The sequence below is a fragment of the Pimephales promelas genome, chromosome 9, assembly GCF_988280905.1.
Source record: "Pimephales promelas chromosome 9, fPimPro1.hap1.1, whole genome shotgun sequence".
Classification (NCBI taxonomy): Eukaryota; Metazoa; Chordata; class Actinopteri; order Cypriniformes; family Leuciscidae; genus Pimephales; species Pimephales promelas.
Window position 1 is genome coordinate 29824524 of NC_142777.1, and position 19721 is coordinate 29844244.

Genomic DNA, 19721 nt, shown 5'->3' on the forward strand with positions numbered 1-19721 from the left:
TAGATTGCTTTTTTGTTCAACAAAATCTCAGGAATAATCAATATGTAAACGAAATCCCCCAAACACTCTTAGCTGTAAATAATTTTAAATGTAACCTTTTTTACTTTATTATTTAAACAGCCAAGTTAACATTTCTAAATACATTCGTCCACAATAAGCAGTTATGGGTAGTTGTTTCACCTATAATATGTTTATTTTAGTATGTAAGAATAAAAATATGTCCTGTCTCAGAAACATTGATTAGGCTATATTATAATTATAATAAATTCAAAAGGCAAACTGTCATTTTATTACACGTTGAGTATTTATTTGTGTTTTAATTTTATAATATATTAAAATAAAATAATATATTCATCCCCGCCTCGGAAATGCTGCACACTCGACGCATGCGCAGTTCAGCGTTTGACCCGGGGAGAAGCACCGTCGCCATTTTGGTTCTGAAGGGGGGCCTGCTGTCACCACGTGAAGTCGAGGAGCCCCAGACAGCGAAGTTCGGGGGGGCTTTTACGATACAGCAGACAATCCGGCCAGAGGATCGCGGATTCCGATTCATGATTAGAGCAAAGTCACGGTGATCAACACTCAAAAGCTAGAAGCATGCCTTCGATAACTCTACCGCCGAAGGAGAACGCTCTCTTTAAGAGAATATTGGTAAGTTGGGGGAAATATATCTGCAAACGAACGCTGGATTGTTAATAATAGAAATGAAGCGTGTGCCAGTCGCCTTCCTATTTTAGCCAGGATCTCTTTCTGCTGGTCTCACGAGAAACCTTCTAAGAGTATTTTGCAAGCTAAGAGAGAGCATTGGCGTTGCTTTGAACTCGTAACATGACTAATAGCTCATGCACGTTCACGCACTTTGAGAGCAGATTAACTTGTCTGACACCGAGCAGCTAACTACCTTAGCACGTTAGGCGCAAAGATCAGTGATTTGATTGCTGTGGCCGGAATAACCATTAAATAGTGCTATAAAGTCGCTTTATAAATCTGTAACGTTACCAATAATATCATGTGGTTTGAGAGTTACATGCTTTGAATTATGTCAAAACTCGGTAGTTAAATCGATTAGTCACCACGCAAGTTAACAGTATTAAAGTTAATGTATTTAAAGCAACACCAGCCCCCAAATAATAACAGTGCAGTAAGGCAATATTGCAATACTTAAATTAGTGTGTACAGAATTGTTACGCAAATGTTATAATAAAGTAAAAAAAATATTTTTAAATACTTTAAATCCATACTTTTATTATTGTGTATTGACACTTTTATTAGTACCTGAACACTACCCCTCAAAAACTGCTGTCAGGTGCTAACTGGACAAACTAACTCATTAACGTTAATTGTGTGGTGGTTATATCAGGGAGTGGGACGTTATCATACTTGATAGATTTTGGTTAACACAATTTTGTGTAATGCTAGATGAGTAATTTTTTATATTAAGTGCCAGCAATATTGATTAACCCCGTTAAAGGTAGGGTTGACAATTTGTTTTATAAACATTTTTGTTATAATGGTTGAAATCTGTCTTTAAATCCTGATAGCAATCAATAATAGAAGTGGTCTTAATATTAAAACGTGTACATATATCTTATGTGGAAGTCTCAGAAGTCAGGACCAAAAAAAAATGTTTGTCCAATCATAGCATTCGGTCCAAATACATTGATATGATATCCTACCTGCCTGTCAATTGCATGTATTTCCATACTTCCAAGCACCCTCATGCAGACATGTCATTGCATTGTAGACACAGTCACCGGGCACCGTAAACAAACAGCAGTCATCTTTTATAGTTCCACCTGAACCAAAACAATGAGCTTTGCTGCTTTCACGCCATGTCGTAACCATAATTATAAGATGGCAACCTGTGATGTTTTACCCGGAGCTGTTCACGTCCCTAGACTCGGATTTATGCGTTTCTATGTCAACACTATCAATGCCGAAATGAAAGTGCAGCAGTCAGGTACAAGTAAGTGTTCTGCAAGTTAAGTTTGTTATTATGGTGATGTTATGTGCTTTAATTAAGATATGAGGTAATTTCACGCTGTTTCTTGTCTCTTTACACCTTGGAGAATCTGCTGCGCATGTAAGTGTTTTGGTGCTGTTCTGTTTTGATTCGTCCACATGTTTTTGAAGAAGTGGCTCTGAAGAATGGGATTTCATGCTTTCAAAGCTAGGTTAAAATTAAGTTTAAATGATTATTAGTTAGAATTTGCTTTTATAAATTTGAAATTTATCATTTGTGAATAATTATAAGAGTACACTTTTATATAGATGGACACAAAGAAACTGATACTCTTTGGCTAAAAGCTATAGAATCTTAATTGTGATTTCATAAGTTTTTAATATAGTTCATACAGAAACCAAAAGCAAATGTGTTCTGGGAGACTAGCTTGACAGGTTGGCTGTGTCTCAAAACCTATTACGCTGTACACAGTTAGGTCTAGTTTTAAGTCTAGTTAGGGTTTGAGACAAAGCTCGTCATGTAGAGAGAGAACTAATGGAAATAGTCTCATACATCCATCCTAGTGTAATGAGGCACTTTTGTTCTTATGAACTTCTTTGTGCTTCTGGAAATTGTATTAGGTTATAGTGACTCAACAGCTGCTTGTCCAGTCTTGGCTCTTAATAATGTGTATTAATGACCAATCTTGAAACAGCCCCAAGTAGTTGTCATTACTGATTATTAGACTATCCTGATTTTTCTTGTTCCAGAATGCCAAATATTAGACTTTTTTTAATTTTCTAACATCTGTTTCTCTTCTGGCACATGGAGGGAGCTTGAATTGCTAGAAATCTTTATTGCCATTACAATTCTTTCCAACTCATACATAAATTTTAGTCATGATAATGTGAACAGCAGCGCCTAATGAGCTCTGTCCATTAAACATGCTTATGTTAGAAGGGCATTCCTTCACGTTACTGTTATGTCGATATTTGGCAGACAGCTTTCATGGGATGTCAAAACTGTTGTGGTGACCAAAGTAGATTGGAATCTGTTTGTAATCAATGTCTCACCATCATAGCCTTTTTTCTTCTGAGCCTGCCTCAGGGGTCTTAGTAGCATTGTCATGATTCCCAATTTGCTCTTTGTACAAGTATGGAATTTAATTTGAGTAATTTCCAGGTCTGGATAAGTACAAAATCAGGAATTTCTCAAATTTGTAGTATGCTTCCCATTCAATAAATCACACTAAGTTTTTTGCATTGTTACTTTTGATGTGACACAAAGTCTCAGTTTTCAAATTATGTCCATTTTATTACAAAATTCAAACTATAAATACAGTTTTGGTGCTCTTTAATGTTGTGTGATGGTCAGTTTGTCTCTCCGCCTCAGTTCAAGCGAAGCAGAAGCACGTGAACCGATCATTAACGAACATCAGAAGGAATGTCGAAAGATACAGTACAACTTGCCGAAATCTGTATCATGTTACATAATCGTTAAGTGTTTCAACTGCAAGAAGACATCAATAAAACAGTTTGTAATGTTACATTTACCTCAGAAAAGCCTTTCAATGACCATAAACTTGTTAGTCAGCTTGAAAAATGAACGCTAGAGGAGCATTTTGCTAAATATAATTCACTACATTGCATATTTATATCAAATCGTGTAACGTCAATATCCAGTCCTAAGTGCAGAGTGTTTTCATGCTAAAAGTTTAGTGATTACTGATCACCTAAATCAGACCTAAATCAGTTATTTCGAGAAAAACATATTTACAGATGACTAATGTTTACCAAAAATAATGTTGTATATGAACCATTTGTGTTAAATGTGGTGTGAAAAATAGTTTGGAGGTGTGGAAATTTGTGTCTGGAAAAGTATGGATTTTCGAAATGGAAAATGTGTAGGAACTTTGCATTGTGAAGTACTTTACTTAGTTACATTAAATATACAGCAGATCTGTAAGGGGGACGTTGTTACAGAAGGTGTAGCCGCCGCCTTCTCACATTTTTTTCTTGATTATCCAGCACGTCTTTGCAGGAGTTATCATAGAGTTATCATAGTGTGCATTGGTTATGCATCTCACACCTACTTTCGGTGAGGTTTTGGCTTGATGTTTCTGGTTTGAAGTGTTCAGAAGCTGTACATCTCTAACCACACACCTCTACTGTACTTTCATTTTGCCTAATGCTCAATGAAAGTGTTTTTAGTGAGCATGCTTTTCCCGTTTTATGTCTTGCAGAGATGCTACGAACACAAGCAGTACAGAAATGGCCTCAAGTTTTGCAAACAGATCCTGTTCAACCCGAAGTTTGCAGAACACGGAGGTAAGGCCATTTTCGGACATTAATTACTTCATTTTCTCAGCTTTTTGAATAATTAAATTGGTTGAGCACATGATCATCTCTTTTTTCCCCTCATCCCTCAGAGACCCTCGCAATGAAGGGACTGACTCTGAACTGCTTGGGCCGAAAGGAGGAGGCGTATGATCTAGTGCGACGAGGTTTACGAAACGATCTGAAGAGTCATGTCTGTATCCTTAACACCTTTCCCATTGACGGTAGATTCATGAAAAGCATTGTCAAAAGAAGTATTAGTCATTTTTGCGTACGTATGAACGTACGTAACTACTAGGGAATGAAACCCAGTTTGAGGTACTTTGCATATTTTAATTCCTCAACCTTAACCTCAAAAAAGTTATTTAAAAAAGAGTTAAGCGTCACCGTTATTTATTATTTTTCTTCAATTATTTATTTATTTTTTTTACATGTAGAATATTGAAAATATTGTAGATATTTCTTGTTGTTAAATTTATCGATCACACAACTTAAAATAAAAGTCATATTGATGTAATCATAACATTTTGGCTAGACCTACATACAAGCACTGCAAACCTTTTTTTTTTTCATTTAAAAAATAGCAATCACAATTTTTAGTAGAAAAATTGATCAGAATTTGATTCCTACACCACAACCCCCTAAAATAAAAAAGAATTCAGCAATAGGCGCTGTGCAGTTTCCTGTCCTTAACTCTTCTTCAGGTTGGCACGTGTATGGTTTGCTTCAGCGCTCAGATAAGAAGTATGACGAGGCCATCAAGTGCTACAGGAATGCTCTTAAATGGGACAAAGACAATTTGCAGATCCTCAGAGATCTCTCACTGCTGCAGATCCAAATGAGAGACCTCGAAGGTTACCGGGTAAGTTATTTTGAATGGAAGTGCTTGTATAACTATGTCAGGAAATTACTATGTTCCATGGAAAAAGCCAGTTAAAATAGTGTTGATTTTATATTTTTTCCAAGTCATCCCTTCACTTAAATTGTTACGGTGATATTATGAACATTATAAGAAGTGTCACTTCTCATTTCTCTCTCACAGGAGACCAGGTACCAGTTACTGCAGTTGCGTCCAGCTCAAAGAGCCTCCTGGATTGGATATGCCATTGCGTACCACCTCCTGGAAGATTACGAAATGGCGGCTAAGATAGTGGAAGAGTTCCGCAAAACACAACAGGTATTTTTTCATCACTTCCTTACAGTTATGTCATCTGACTGTTTATTAATGTGAAATACTTTTTTGTATGCCACTGAGGATTGTGGATGGTTGTATTTCAGACGTCTCCAGAGAAAGTGGATTACGAGTACAGCGAGCTTTTGCTGTATCAGAATCAGCTGTTGAGGGAGGCCGGGCTTATCAAAGAAGCCCTTGATCACCTGACCAACTATGAAAAACAGATCTGTGACAAACTGGCTGTAGAGGAGATACGAGGTGCGTTTTTATAAATGTGTCGGGGATGTTCTGTTTAATAATATGTCAGTTATTGGCTGATATTGGTCTTGTATTTATGATTTTTTTTTCAGCTGATTGGATGTTTAACTTTGTATGCTTTCCTTTTTTACTTATAGATTAACATCTAATGCAACACTGTTAAGTTTTAGCAAATCTCAAAATGTATATTCATATTTAGTACTTATACATTTTCTTTTGTTATTTATTTGTTCAAAAGGGGTCAGTAAGATTTTTTGTAATGTTTTTGACGCTAATCGAAGATGCATTTATTTGATAACGATACAGAAAATTAATATAATATCGAAAAATATTATTACAAAATGAAATAAAATTTAAATTTTCTTTATTCCTGTGATGCAAAGCGAAATTTTCAGCTTATTACTCCAGTATTCAGTGTCACATGATCCTTCAGAAATTCAATTCAAATTTATTTGTATAGAGCTTTTCACAATACATATTGTTTCAAATTGCCTTTCAGAAATTTACATGGAAAACTACATTTAGTTAATCATGTATTGATTAATTAATCATTCTAATATGCTGATTTAATGCTCAAGAAACATTTCATATTATCAATGTTGAAAATAGAATCTTTGTTGAATCGTATGATCAAAGAACATCATTTATTTTAGATAGAAATATTTTGTAACATTATTATCTGTATTGCCCACTTTGATCAGTTGAATGCGTCCTTGCTGAAAAAAAGGATGAAATTCTCTTTAAAAAAAATCATACTGACCCCAAACTTTTGAATGGTAGTGTATTTAATTTATCTTGACAAAACAACACCATTTAATATGAATCAGTATATTACCGCTGTTAGGGTGAAGCATCCTTTTGTGTGTTGTCTGGGGACTCATTTATCATGCGCTGTCGCAGTTTCTCTAAAGCAAAGTGTGTTGGTATATGTGTAGGAGAGCTGCTTCTGAAGTTAGACCGGGCTGGTGAAGCTACGGAGGTTTACCGCCGACTGTTGGAGAGAAACCCTGAGAACTGGAGCTACTATCAAGGGCTGGAAAAAGCACTCAAACCAAGTAAACACATTATCCTGAACCCAGCAAACCTTGTCTGATTTTCATTTCTATTAGCCCTTATTATGTCATGCTGCTTTCAGAGAGTGTCGAGGAGAAGCAGAAAATCTATGAAGATGCCTGGGTTAAGTATCCTAAAGGCCTGGTGCCAAGAAGACTTCCTCTCAGCTTCCTCACAGGTCAGTCTTGTCAAATCAATAAGGCAGTTATGCTCTCATAATGTGTCCATGTATATGACCGCTTTTTTGTTTATCGCAGGTGAGAAGTTTAGAGAGTGTTTGGATCGCTACCTGAGGATGAACTTTAGCAAAGGATGCCCTCCTGTCTTTACCACACTCAAATCACTCTACCACCACAAAGACAAGGTGAGATGACAAAATGACCTAGAGAAGTGTAGACATTTGTGCACTTCAACAAATTCGAAAAATTCTTTCCGTCTTTTGCAGGTAGCGATTATTGAGGAGTTAGTTGTGGGCTATGAAAAAAGTTTAAGAACCTGTAAAATGTTCAACCAAAATGGTGAGTACTTGCAAACCGATTTTAATGACCGATGGCAATTGAAGTAATAATATTATTGGAATAGTATTTTAGCCTATAGTTAAATAACTGTTATGCACATGTTGTGATGTAAAGCCCTTTGAATTACAATTGTGTATGAATTGTGTTGTATAAATAAACTTGCCTTGTAATGGTGTGGACGGTGCAAAATTTCTCACTGTGGACATGTTGCTTAATTTGTAGATGATGGGAAAACAGAGCCACCCACCACTCTTCTGTGGGTTCAGTTTTTCCTGGCTCAGCATTTCAACCATATCAGCAAACAGACGCTTGCCCTCGAATACATCAACGCAGCCATTGAAAGCACCCCAACCCTCATAGAGCTCTTCCTCATCAAGGCGAAGATATACAAGGTAAAACACACTCAGGTCGAAGAAACAAACCGAGGTACTTTGGATCAGGAGTTAAATTAACACGGCGACTTTTTGTGACTTTGTTATTAATACATATTGTGACTATACAAATCACAACAAATAAATAGGAAAATGAGCAGTATGCTAGCTGGAGCCATTTACTTCCAGTCTTTGTGCTAAGCTAGGCTAGCGGTGGGTGCGTCAGAGATGGAGATGGTAAGGGTATGTATAGACTTATCTAGCTCTGGGGGGATACGGGAAATAAGCTAAAGTCCCAATAATTTGTCGTGCTTCTTTAACGAAATGACACTCCTTTACGTTTGAGAAGTGTTTCAAAATATTCTCGAAGACAGAACCTGAACCATTGAACAGAACTTGAGAGTGACTTATTTTCCACCTCGCTCTTGTTCTCTTGAAAGCATGCGGGTAACATCCGTGAAGCTGCTCGGTGGATGGACGAGGCCCAGGCTCTGGACACTGCTGACCGCTTCATCAACTCTAAGTGTGCCAAGTATTTGCTCAAGGCTGGCCTTATCAAGGAGGCTGAAGAGATGTGTTCCAAGTTCACACGGGTTAGTGTGGTTAAGCTCAAATGATACTACTTATTGCTTATACACTACCAGGGCTTGACATTAACAGCTGCCAACCCGATTTCAGGTGTATAAAGCAGTCGTTCCTACTAGCCACTTAGGCAGACTAGCCACTTAGGCGAGTTAAATTATATATATAATAAATATGTACATTTTTAAATTGTTCTCTTTTAAACTATTGTGCGTTATTTAACTAATTCTCGCATAATTTCTGTTCTCACCACACATAAAGCCACCTCTTAGTACTAAATTGAGTGTTTTTTTTTTTTGCCCTGCTTATTGTGCTTAAAGTGTCAAATACACACAAAGTAATGTCAAAATGCCGGTCTTGGCGAGTATTCATGTAAACAGTCAGGTATGTTTTAAGTAAACTTAAAAAGTTGAGAAAGGAAATGCAGGTGTAACAGAATGATAGACCTGTGCCTCAGGTTTTAAAGTGATGGAAACCTAATGTACCTGCTGTGAAATTGAAAGCAAGCAATATGGGAAAAGCCGTTTTACACCCTTTTTTTTGCTGGTGAGCAAAAAAGTTAATGTCTTGCCCTTTACACTACAAGTAAAAAATTTGGGGTCTGTTAGATTTTGTTCAAGACATTAATACTTGTATTCACAAATAATGCTTTAAACTGACCTTAAGTGACAGTATAGACATTTAGAAAGTTACAAAAGTTTTTTTTTTTTTTTTTTTTTTCAAATAATGCTGTCATTCTCATTAATCAAAGAATCCTGAAAAAAAATCTATCACAAATTCAACTTTGCCTTAACAGGAATAATTTTCCTTTTAAAATTTTAAAACAGATAATCATTATTTTAAATTGTAATAATATTTCCCCGTATTAGAGTTTTCACTATTTGATTGGTTAAATGCAGCCTTTATGAGCATAAACAACTTGAGCATCAAAAATCTAAAATCTACCCAAACTTTGAGTTCTGAGTATGTTCCTTTAGCTAATATATAAAGTCCCATTAAAAGACAAGTTCATTCAGTTGGGGGAAATCCTGGCATTTATCTCGGGAGCTGTTTTTTTTTTTTTTTTTTTACTAGTAGTGCATCGGAATAGAGAGAGTCAATTACGTTGAAAGAATATATTTAGTAATGTTTGAGTGAATTTTTTCAGAAATTTCTTACCAAAAATAAAACCATTTTTATGTTAATGCCCACTTAACATAAAATCTGACTGGTAATGCTTTAACCGGTAATTCACTTAGCGCTTGTAACTAACTAGTGGGACTTGCTTTCGTTTTGACCTCACATATTGACCTTTTTAATTTCTCATATTTATTTTTCCAGGAATGATCTGTCTTAGTGCCAAAAACACATATTTCTGAGTGTATCTTATCTTTGTTGTTTCCTGCAGGAAGGAACATCTGCAGTAGAGAATCTGAATGAGATGCAGTGCATGTGGTTCCAGACAGAATGTGCTCTGGCTTACAAGTCCTTGAACAAATACGGAGAGGCGCTGAAGAAGTGCCATGAAATTGAAAGGGTAAATCCTACAGCATTAGACACTTTCAGATGTTTACTTCAACTTTGCATCTGTAGTTTAATACCTCAATGCTAAATCAGTTGGTTTGACACAAAGCTGGTCTGAAATATCCTGACACTTTCATCCTGCTGTTCACAGCATTTTGTGGAGATAACAGATGACCAGTTTGACTTCCATACATACTGTATGCGGAAGATGACGCTGCGCTCCTATGTGGATTTGCTCAAACTAGAGGATGTGTTGCGTATGCACCCTTTCTACTTCAAGGCAGCATGTACGGCCATCGAGATCTACCTCAGCCTTCACGATAACCCGCTCTCTGATGACAACAAGGAGTCGCAAGCGGACAACGGTACCCTCATCCAAACTCGACACACTCAAACCTCTAGAGGCCCATCCTTTCCTTTTGGAGAACGTATACAAAAATATGAGGTGGTTTTGTTTTCTGAAAAATTGTTTATTCTGTAGCCAACCTGACAGACAAGGAGCTGAAGAAACTGCGCAACAAACAGAGACGTGCCCAAAAGAAAGCCCAGTTAGAAGAGGAAAAGAAGAATGCTGAAAAAGAGAAACTGTTAAAGAACCAAAAGAAGAAAAAGGAAGAGGACGAGGAGGAGATAGGAGGACCCAAAGAGGAGCTCATACCAGAAAAACTTGCAAAGGTGTGTGTTGACATAGCCACTTGTTCTTTACAGGATAAAGTATTTAGATTTTTCTTCACATCCTCATGCTTTTGTCTGTAGATTGAGAATCCTCTAGAAGAAGCGATTAAGTTCCTGACTCCTCTTAAGAACTTGGTAAAGAATAAAATAGAGACACACCTGCTAGCCTTTGAGATCTACCTCAGGAAAGGTGACTATACTGATGACCCCAACATAGTGATCCTTAACGTTTCCGGTTCTGTGATTTAAAACTCAAAATGTGTGTTTGTGTTTGTAGAGAAGTATCTTTTGATGCTGCAGTCGGTTAAGAGAGCTTACTCATTGGACCCCGATCACCCCTGGCTCCACCAGTGTTTGGTGCGATTCTTCAAAGGAGGTACATAAAGGCGGACATACTTTCCTCACATAGGACAAACGCATACAAGTCCACTAAGATTGTTTGTTTTCAGTGTCGGACAGTAAGGACATGCCTGAGGCAGTGCAGACGGTTCTGAAGCAGGAGATCACAAAACTGTTTGGCGAGAGTGACCCAAAGACTTTCAACAAGAACTTCCTGAGCAAACATGCAAACTCAATACCACACAGAGTTGCAGGTACCCACTTGTGATTTTACTGATCTTTTAGAAAGTAATATTTTGGAAAAAGTACAGCATTCTTAGAAAAAGTACAGTTGTAAGTATACGATATCATTCGAAAGTTTTGGGTCTGTTTTTATTTTTAATCTTTTTAAAGAAATTAACAATTGTATTCAGTAAGGATGCAGTAAAATGAACAAAAGTGACAGTAAAGACATTTATAATGTTACAAAAGATTTCTATTTGAAATGAATGCTGTTCTTTTGAACTTTCTATTCATGAAAAAAAGTATTAGAAGTTCCACAAAAATATAAAGCAGCAGTTTTCAACTTCGATAATAAATGTTTCTTGAGCACCAATTGACCTTTGGCTAAGCCACGACCCCTCCACTCACTCGGACACACAGTCGACATTCGGGGACAGGTGCTATTGCAGCTGTCACAGTAGGAGACATTTTACAGTTGGTGATTTTTGGAGACAGAAGGATTATATATCATCTCAAAGTCACCTAAAGGGCCTTAACTATGCATTGGAGGGTTATATTAATATTTTTATTGTTGAGAAGGTTGATGAAAAGCTCCAGGCAAAAATGTACAGGTCAGAGTGTAAACGTGATAAACCGCATATCGTTGCCGTCACCGTTTGGTGCTACAGTATTTACATGAATCATTCAGCACAACATGGCTAACATTTGTTATCTCTGTTATTCACAGATACGTTAATGAAGCTAAGTGACATGATGTACAATGCAGTTAGAAGCTAATGTTAATGTTTCTAATGTTAGGCTAACGTTAGCCTTACGTTACGTTAGAGATTTTAAAGATAACATTCAAATATGTTGTTGACTTAACTTAGAACAAATGTAGACATCCTTGTTTAAATTTATCCACGTTTAGTTGGTGTTGTGGTCTACCGCATCACTTAATCCAGAGCAGACACTTATCTTGGTTGAGATGTGGCTTGGGAAAGGGTGGCTTTGACCATTTTAAACCTAAAATGACAAGAAAAATCAAATAAAAACTGACTAACTGCAATGCATTTCAATGAACGTGGAAGCAGAGAATGTCCGAGTGTATTGGGTTAGCTGCATTACGAGTTACATTTAAAAAAAAAATCTGTAATTTTAAAATAGTTTTTTGATCAAATAATTGCAGTCTTGATGAGTGTAATGTACTTCACAATACTTTTGCATTTAGAGTCTGCTTGTTTTGTATGCAGCTGCCAAGATGATGGTGTTTCTGGACCCGTCCTCTGAGAGCATGGCTGCTGAGCTGGCTACTTCTTTAAACGAGCCCCTAACAGGCAGTACCATTCAGGTACAAGAACTATTTCAGTGTACATTTGGTGATATTTCACAAGGAAAGAATGATGCTTCATCTCTCATTTGTATGTGACTATTAGACGTGCACCGAGGCTCTCCAGGCTTTGAGGGACGGCAGTCTGGGCTCACAGCAGGAGAAATTTGTGGAATCGTACCGTGTGGCTTGCCACGGTGTCTATCCCTACGCTGTAGCCTTCATGCCCCCCGGTTACCAGGACAACTCTGCGGTGACCACCAACGGAGACCTGTCCCCCTGCGACCACGAGGACATGCCCAATGAGATGTGAGCATTTCAGGAAGTGAGCAGGGTGGCCGTTTTATGGCCGTCAGCATTTTGAGACCAGACGCCCCACAGAGGTTGAGACTCCACTGCACTAACGAGACCAGTTACCTTCTGCCTTCGCATCTAATCACAGGAGCGAGCGAGCGAGCAAGCAATAGGGGAAAACCCCGTTTTACTCCTTTTTTTTCTTTCTATCTTGTTTTTTTTTCTTTTTTATATGGCCCATGGCGTCTCTTATGCTAGAACAGAATAAAACGGTATTACAGAGAAAGATTGATCAAGACGGTCCCAGTGAACTCATTGGGCCTAATTCCTGTTTATCAGACACATGCATCTTGCTTCTCATGTTTTTAAAGAGTAATTTATATAAAATAATATTAAAGAGAACCGATTAATATCAGGAGGAGCAATACTATTGGTCCTGGTTTGTCTTGCGTGGTCGTGTGCCAAACCTGTGGGGCGGACCTTTTAGATGCAGATGATGGCGCCTGGGGGCGGGGGGTGGGGGAGTGTGGTAGTGAATTAATGTGACATTGTGTTGCTGGGCACAAAGCAGTTCCAGGATCAGCCACCAGGCGGAGGCAGCAGTCGAAGACTACCGTGTCAATCGGGAGGTGACTCGGCCAATTCAGCCGATTTAAAGGTCACCTGGAGTGCCGAGGAGAGGCAGACGTGCATCTCTTTATTTTTTTTCTTCTCTTCATTCTCTTCTGCCTTTCGGTTATTCAGTGAACATCTAAGAGGCGGCAGTGGCTTCTGTTGGACCTTTTACTGTGACTGTTTCTTTTGGGTTTGTTTGGCTTATTTTATTTTTCTCCCACTTATTGTTTGGGTTCTCCTTATGCTGGTTTCAACCTTTGTTTATGATCCTCCCCCTCCATCAAACATACCACTGTCTGAATCCTAAGAAAATGTCCCATCATTTGACATTCACACAGTTACAAATAAAACAAAATAACATAACAGTGATGCACTTCTCTTTTTGTTTTTAATTTCTATATTTGGTTGTACACTGTAAGATGTAACCATTTCATTTCTTAGAAAATACAGACCACAAGAAACACAGAGGCTGCTGAAGTTAAATTTAGCATTCCAGTTGGATCTGGATCCAACTCCTCCCCCTGGATTTCGTGTTCTGCAGTGAGGACTATCTCCCATATTTCGAAAAAAAATATTGTATGGTAGTCAATGGCGAGAGACAACAGATATTTTGACCCCTGTGGTGGAGGTTTCTCCAGATAGCTGTTGAGGGAGTGAATTGCGATTTGACACATCTTGAATTTTAGTTGTTTTTACTTATTATTTTAAGTCAATTGTTCGAGTACTACTGTGCTGTTGTTATATTGGAAGTATTTTTACACTCCGTTTTGACCCATCTTCATAATTATCTGTAAATCTAGGTATGAAGAGTAGTTTCACAAATGTTACGCCAACATATAAATGCATTCATGGATGTATTGTTTTCCTTGTGATGTAGAAGTAATTTTAGACTTAATCCCACACTTGTTTAGAGTCTGGCTTTGGGCACCGCATCTGTTGATCCGTTCTCATGTTGGCTCTGAGAGCTGAGGAAAGTGTGGTCCAGGTTAAGGTATGTAGTGATGAACTCTGGGAAATCATTCTTCTGCACTATCTCTAGAAACATGGACACAGCAGTCATCAACCTCTCTCTGTCTCTAAAGAGGGTGGAAAGAGAGAAAAGGTCAGTATTTCTCAATGTGAGCTCTTGGGCAATCAGAGGTGGCATAGCTCTAAAACAGAATTACAATGGTAATTTAGACAAACTACTGTATTTTTTTAATACTGCATTTCTCTGAGATATTGTTAAAGACCCTTTACATTAAATAAAATCCAATAAAGCAGTATTCATTCAGCTACCTACTGTATATATATGACTGAATTCTGATTGGATGAGACAATCAGGCAACAATGTGAAACAGCCTACAGTTAGTCCACTGTTTTTTAATATTTATTAAATGCTAATATTGTATTTTTTTGTAAATTGGCTTTTTTATATTTTCAGTTTAATTTTAGTTTAAAGCTGTAGTAATTTTGTGCTTTTGCCTTTTTATTTTTCTAAAATATATCTATTCCTGAACTTCAGCCAGCTCCTTAGTTTCCTGTCTGCAATTATTGGACAAACTGATTAATCCAGGTGTGTCTGATTATTGTTTTTGTGACTACTGAGGTCAGGCACACCTGGATTAATCAGTTTGTCCAATAATAAGGCAAGCAGATGGCATTAAACACTGGTTGGTTATGTATTTTCTCAAATATGTATGTTTAGATCATTTTTAACCCCCAAAAAGCTATGGACTGCAGCTTTAATATTTATGTAGTACTTTACTTCATTAGTATATATAGTGAATTTTATATTTATATATTGCATATATTATTTATATATATTATATAATTAAACAGTCATTTTTTCATATCGTCCACAAGAACATCCTATAACCATTGTAAAAGCATTGCACCGCATGGTCTCTTGTTGCTTTAATCCCATGTCATTTTGTGTGTACATTTCAACTGGTATTTCATCTATACAGCATTCTCTACCTGTTTGTTTGGCAATTTATGGCTGCCTTCAGATCTCCTATCAGATCTTCAGCCAAGCCGCTGACTAGAGCTCGTGTCACCACCATCCCATCATCCTCCAGTCTCACCTGGTGCCGGATCCACTGCCAAACCTGAGAAATGCAGGCTGTTAGAATAAGAGATGGTGTTGTATTGTACCATGTGAGCTGGGCAGTGTGGTGACCTGAGATCTGGATATCTCTGCAGTTGCTGAATCCTCAACCTTCCCCAGATAGAAGAAATGACCTCTGCCTGTTGTTAAAAGTCAATATCCATAAAACCTCAAATTCTCAGAGAACAAAGCATAAAAGTGTTGTTTAAAGAAAACAGTTTGGTACCTGAAAGCCAGGCTTCAACGAAGAGGACTCCTACAGCGATGTTATACCTCAGTCCATGCAATGTTACTCCTCCCTATATAGAGATTTAAGAAAATAAAATAAAGTGGCAACTGCAAACTTAAACTTAAATACAAATTTGCAAGACCTCACCACACCAAAGACCTTGAAAGGAACTTTGACCACACATTTATTAATAAGTTGACCGGGTTTGTAGTGATCGAATTGAACTAACTGCAGGCATAATGAGCAAGTCCTCAGGGGTCACATTGATGTCTTCACGCAGCTGCTTGAGTTGGTTCTGACCATGAGAGTGAAGCTGGAACAGCTGTGTGAGATAAAGAAAGAGTTTTATTATGTAAATATTTTTTATATCCATATTGCTGCTAGTGATGTGATCATCAATTAATAGACCTATGATGAACAGTCTGTTATAATAACTGGGACACTCACTTTCTGCATGGGCTTAATCAGGTCCATGTCGTAAACCATGAACCCATCAACTCCTGCTTTGATCTCCAGTAACTTAAGCCTAAAGCAACACCAGAAAGATAATTTGTAGTGAGAACAAATACAGAAGTGAAATTGGATGAGCTCTATTTTTTGATCAGCACAGATACATTATATGTAGCCTAGGCTTTAACATAACTTCTGTTAAATTTTAAAATTAATGACTGATCAGGCAATTCAAATATGGATTACAGCACTGAAATGACATAAGTACAGTCTCTGATGAACTTGACTAGAGTATACCTGAGCAAAACAGACCCTTACAATTGTAATGGTGTTGTGGGTGGTTTGAAGGGCAGCATCACATTCTGAATGGCTGTATAGGACTACTATATGTGGTTGCCAAGGTTGGTGGTTTCCAAGTCTAAAGAGTCTAAAAAGTCTCCATTATACTTGGGAGGCTGGACCTTATATATGTTTTGTGCTCCTCCTTCAATGTCAATAGCCCTATAGGCCTATTTTATCATCTGCAAGGGAAAATTGTCAGCCTAATGCTTTGATCATCTCCAAAATAAAGTGCATAAAGTCATTCCAAAAAGAATCCCCATGATCGAGAGTTTCGCGTGATGTGGGGTTTGCGTTCCCCAAGTGGGTTTTGCTCATGTTCAAGCTGGTCATGTGAATTTGCAGCGTGGTTTTACAGAAAGCAGTGCTTCATACATCTCTGTGCTATTGAGCTGTTTTTGCATGGGAAATTTCTCTAATGTGACCTTAAATCGCAGCCCTGATCAATACTTATAGTGATGCTGCCTTATTATAGCATAATAAAAATATATGATATCCAAAATAACACAAGTTAAGGCTATTTCATGTTTATGTCATATTTGGATTTATGTGCCACTGCATTTTATTGTGATTATGGATTGGATTTGCATCTTGCCTGGTGACAGTAGCGAGTACAGTCTTGTGGAGGTCACTCTCTTTGTCTCTAGGCAACAGCAAAGCTGCCATGCCACCTGTTGCTAAGGCACCCCTGCGGTGACACGTCTGCACTAGAAGGTCCATGTAGCTGTGCAGAAAACGCTTCTCCATATCTACATACTTACTGCGGTCAGGGAGGAGGAAATCTGCCCGATGACCTAGAAAGCAAACCAGTGTCACTAACACTAAGATTTGATTGGGTTTAAACTCGTCAAATTTGTAGAAAGCATATGAGCTGACCGAATTTGTTGACAAATGAAGCTGAGTAATCCCAGATGCCACAGTTGAGACCAGCAGAGTGTTCTTTGAGCTCATACAAAATCTCCTCCATCTCGAACGATGCCAGGACACACTCAATCAGCACGGTAGCCTTTATACAGCCCGCGGGAAGGCCAAGCTACAAAATAATTCAATCAATTTAGGAATATAAACTGCAGTGTAGTTAAAACTGCAATGGTTCATATGTAATCTCGATCTGCACCTTCTTCTCAGTCCAGAAAAAAATCTGACTCCACAATCTGGCTTCCATGTAGCTCTCAACCTGTACGACAAAACATGAAGATATTTTCGGACATGTTTGATAGACACTGAAGTTCTGTCCTAGTAAATGAAGTAAGATGATCAGACACTGACCTTGGACAAGTAGAAAAAAGGACCACTCTGGTTTTGAAGAAGCAGTTTTGCATTATGAAACATCAGCAGACCAAAATCAAACAATGGACCAGGAACCTCTCGACCATTCACCTACATGGAAACAATGGGATTTTGCTAAGTAAGACATGTTCCTGGATAAACATTGTTGATCCAGGAACAACATTCCTGTCTGAAAATTGAATAACCCTGTCTCTACTTTTAAACCTAACCATACCCATACGCTATCCCTAAAATCAGAGGAAAAACGATAGGTGAATGATAATGGCGTTGAAGCCCTTAACCCTTGTTGTAAGCCTACACTTGACAAAACCAATTCCTCAAAATCAAATCTGATTGGTTGATTGAGATGTTGTTCCAGGATTAACAAAGATGTTGTATTTGGTAAAATCTCATTCCCCCTTTCATTTTAATATCAATTAAAATCTTCGATTTTAATCAGAATCAGATATTTCTCTAAAAAACCCATTTGGAAATATGTAAATAGACACAATTTTTTAAAGAGTTTATGATGAATGACTTTCGTTGATTGTCCCACGCAAGGTTGATCATATGTGGCGGTCTGTGACCTCTAAAAAGATTGAAAACTCACGTTCACTGCTGAAATTTTAAATAGATGGCATTTGTGGTTGTAAGTTGTTATAATTTTAAATACCAGCTCACTATAGATCCATACCATTATGTTGTGCTCCACCATGTTCCACGCTCGAGGACGGAGCATCAGTACTGGAGCCTGAGAAATGGGTGGTACATCTATTTATAAGAAATGTGACAAATTGTTAACACATGCTTTCCAGATCACAGTTTTAATAAAAAAGTAGCAAGAGATGGCATAAGACTCACCCTGAAATTGGTTGTGCACAGCCAGGTAAACATTATAAATGCCCTTTATTTGATTGCGATATGTTGGACAGTTGCCATCATCAAAATCAACCTACAACAGAGCAGAACAATAGTACAATTGCAACCAGGAATCCGTTTTTTCTCTGGTCTGTATTCAGTGCATTTATATATTTGCCACTATAATTTTCTGTCTATGACCACCATCATATTGACACAACTAAGTCCTACCTGTAACCCTTGGGCAGTAGATTTGAGTCCCATTATAAGACGTTGTGTATCACAAGGTGACAGGTCACCAATGTCCACATGTCTGCAGTGTAATCTGTCTGGAACTGGGTTAACTCTCCAGCTGGGATCATTTCGGATGTGAGCTGTGTCCCGCAGAAAGCCTGGTAACTCTCCAGTAAGATCCAATTGAACTTTCCGGAGAACTCTCAAGTTCAAAACCTTGCAAAAGAGTACATAAACGTTGTTATGAGTAAACATGCAATCTATATTGTTAGTGACTATTATATTTTGATATTTTAAAACAGAGTAACAATCTATAAAAACTATTAGAAATGATATATAGTGGGTACCTTGTCAACCTCTGGTTGGAAGGTAGAAATGAGTTCAGACAGAAATTGCAGAGCATCAAAGTTAAATAGAGTATTAAACTCTCTCTCCAGTCCTGAGGGAGGCGTTTCCAGCTCAACACCTTGATGTACCTATTTTATCAGCAAATTAAATCTGCATGATCTCCAGACAGACACTGATGCCGAACAACAGTTTTCATCATATGGGCTACTGGTGCTGCACGTTACCATTGAGTGACAGTGTGACACACTTAAAAGTAGGCTATAAGTTCAAACATATATTTGAACATGAAAACATTTTAGTAATAAAAGTTTAACATTTAATTGAGTGTTTTAGGCTACTGTTTTAAATCAGTAACACATGAACTTACCAACATTTTCAGCAGTCGTCTAGTAAATCTAGAGTTGGACTTTGGTAAGTGTCAGTGTTTACTTGAAGCCACACAGACTATGAACATTGAGGTTTCACTCGTGAACAGATCGGTGTTTTTGACCAAAGCTTTAAAGCAAACAAATCAGTGAATTCAAATGAATCTTTTTAGTCCATTCTCCATCAATGTTAAAATAACAAATTAACAATCAAATCATCACAGGAAAGAAAGTGATATAATCTTCCACCCCGTTGTTTACACAATTAATTGATTCAATGTAATTAACGTTACTTTTATATTTATTTAGTCTCTGTGTGTGTTTGTTTGTTTGTGTGTGTGCTCTGTTT

General features: G+C 37.6%; 2 protein-coding genes across 2 annotated transcripts; one reads left to right on the forward strand and one right to left on the reverse strand.

Annotated features, from left to right (window-relative positions):
- Positions 1–381: 381 nt before the first annotated feature.
- naa15a (N-alpha-acetyltransferase 15, NatA auxiliary subunit a) lies at positions 382–13560 on the forward strand. Its single transcript, XM_039649096.2, has 20 exons — positions 382–651; positions 4185–4269; positions 4371–4475; positions 4983–5140; positions 5321–5455; positions 5557–5710; positions 6646–6765; positions 6846–6941; positions 7021–7127; positions 7209–7281; positions 7504–7673; positions 8093–8245; positions 9622–9750; positions 9889–10102; positions 10219–10412; positions 10494–10602; positions 10690–10788; positions 10862–11005; positions 12206–12303; positions 12389–13560. Exons 1-20 carry the CDS (start codon positions 598–600, stop codon positions 12593–12595), a joined length of 2604 nt encoding a protein of 867 aa, XP_039505030.2. The 5' UTR covers positions 382–597; the 3' UTR covers positions 12596–13560.
- ugl (ureidoglycolate lyase) lies at positions 13561–19521 on the reverse strand. The gene is made up of 15 exons (XM_039649097.2): positions 19375–19521; positions 19007–19135; positions 18657–18875; positions 18429–18519; positions 18262–18338; positions 17568–17678; positions 17416–17475; positions 17175–17331; positions 16894–17092; positions 15957–16035; positions 15739–15831; positions 15507–15579; positions 15353–15420; positions 15151–15281; positions 13561–14267 (listed from the first exon to the last, which is right to left on the reverse strand). The coding sequence occupies exons 1-15, from the start codon at positions 19378–19380 to the stop codon at positions 14099–14101; spliced, it is 1662 nt and encodes a 553-aa protein (XP_039505031.2). The 5' UTR covers positions 19381–19521; the 3' UTR covers positions 13561–14098.
- Between the last annotated feature and the right edge of the window lie 200 nt (positions 19522–19721).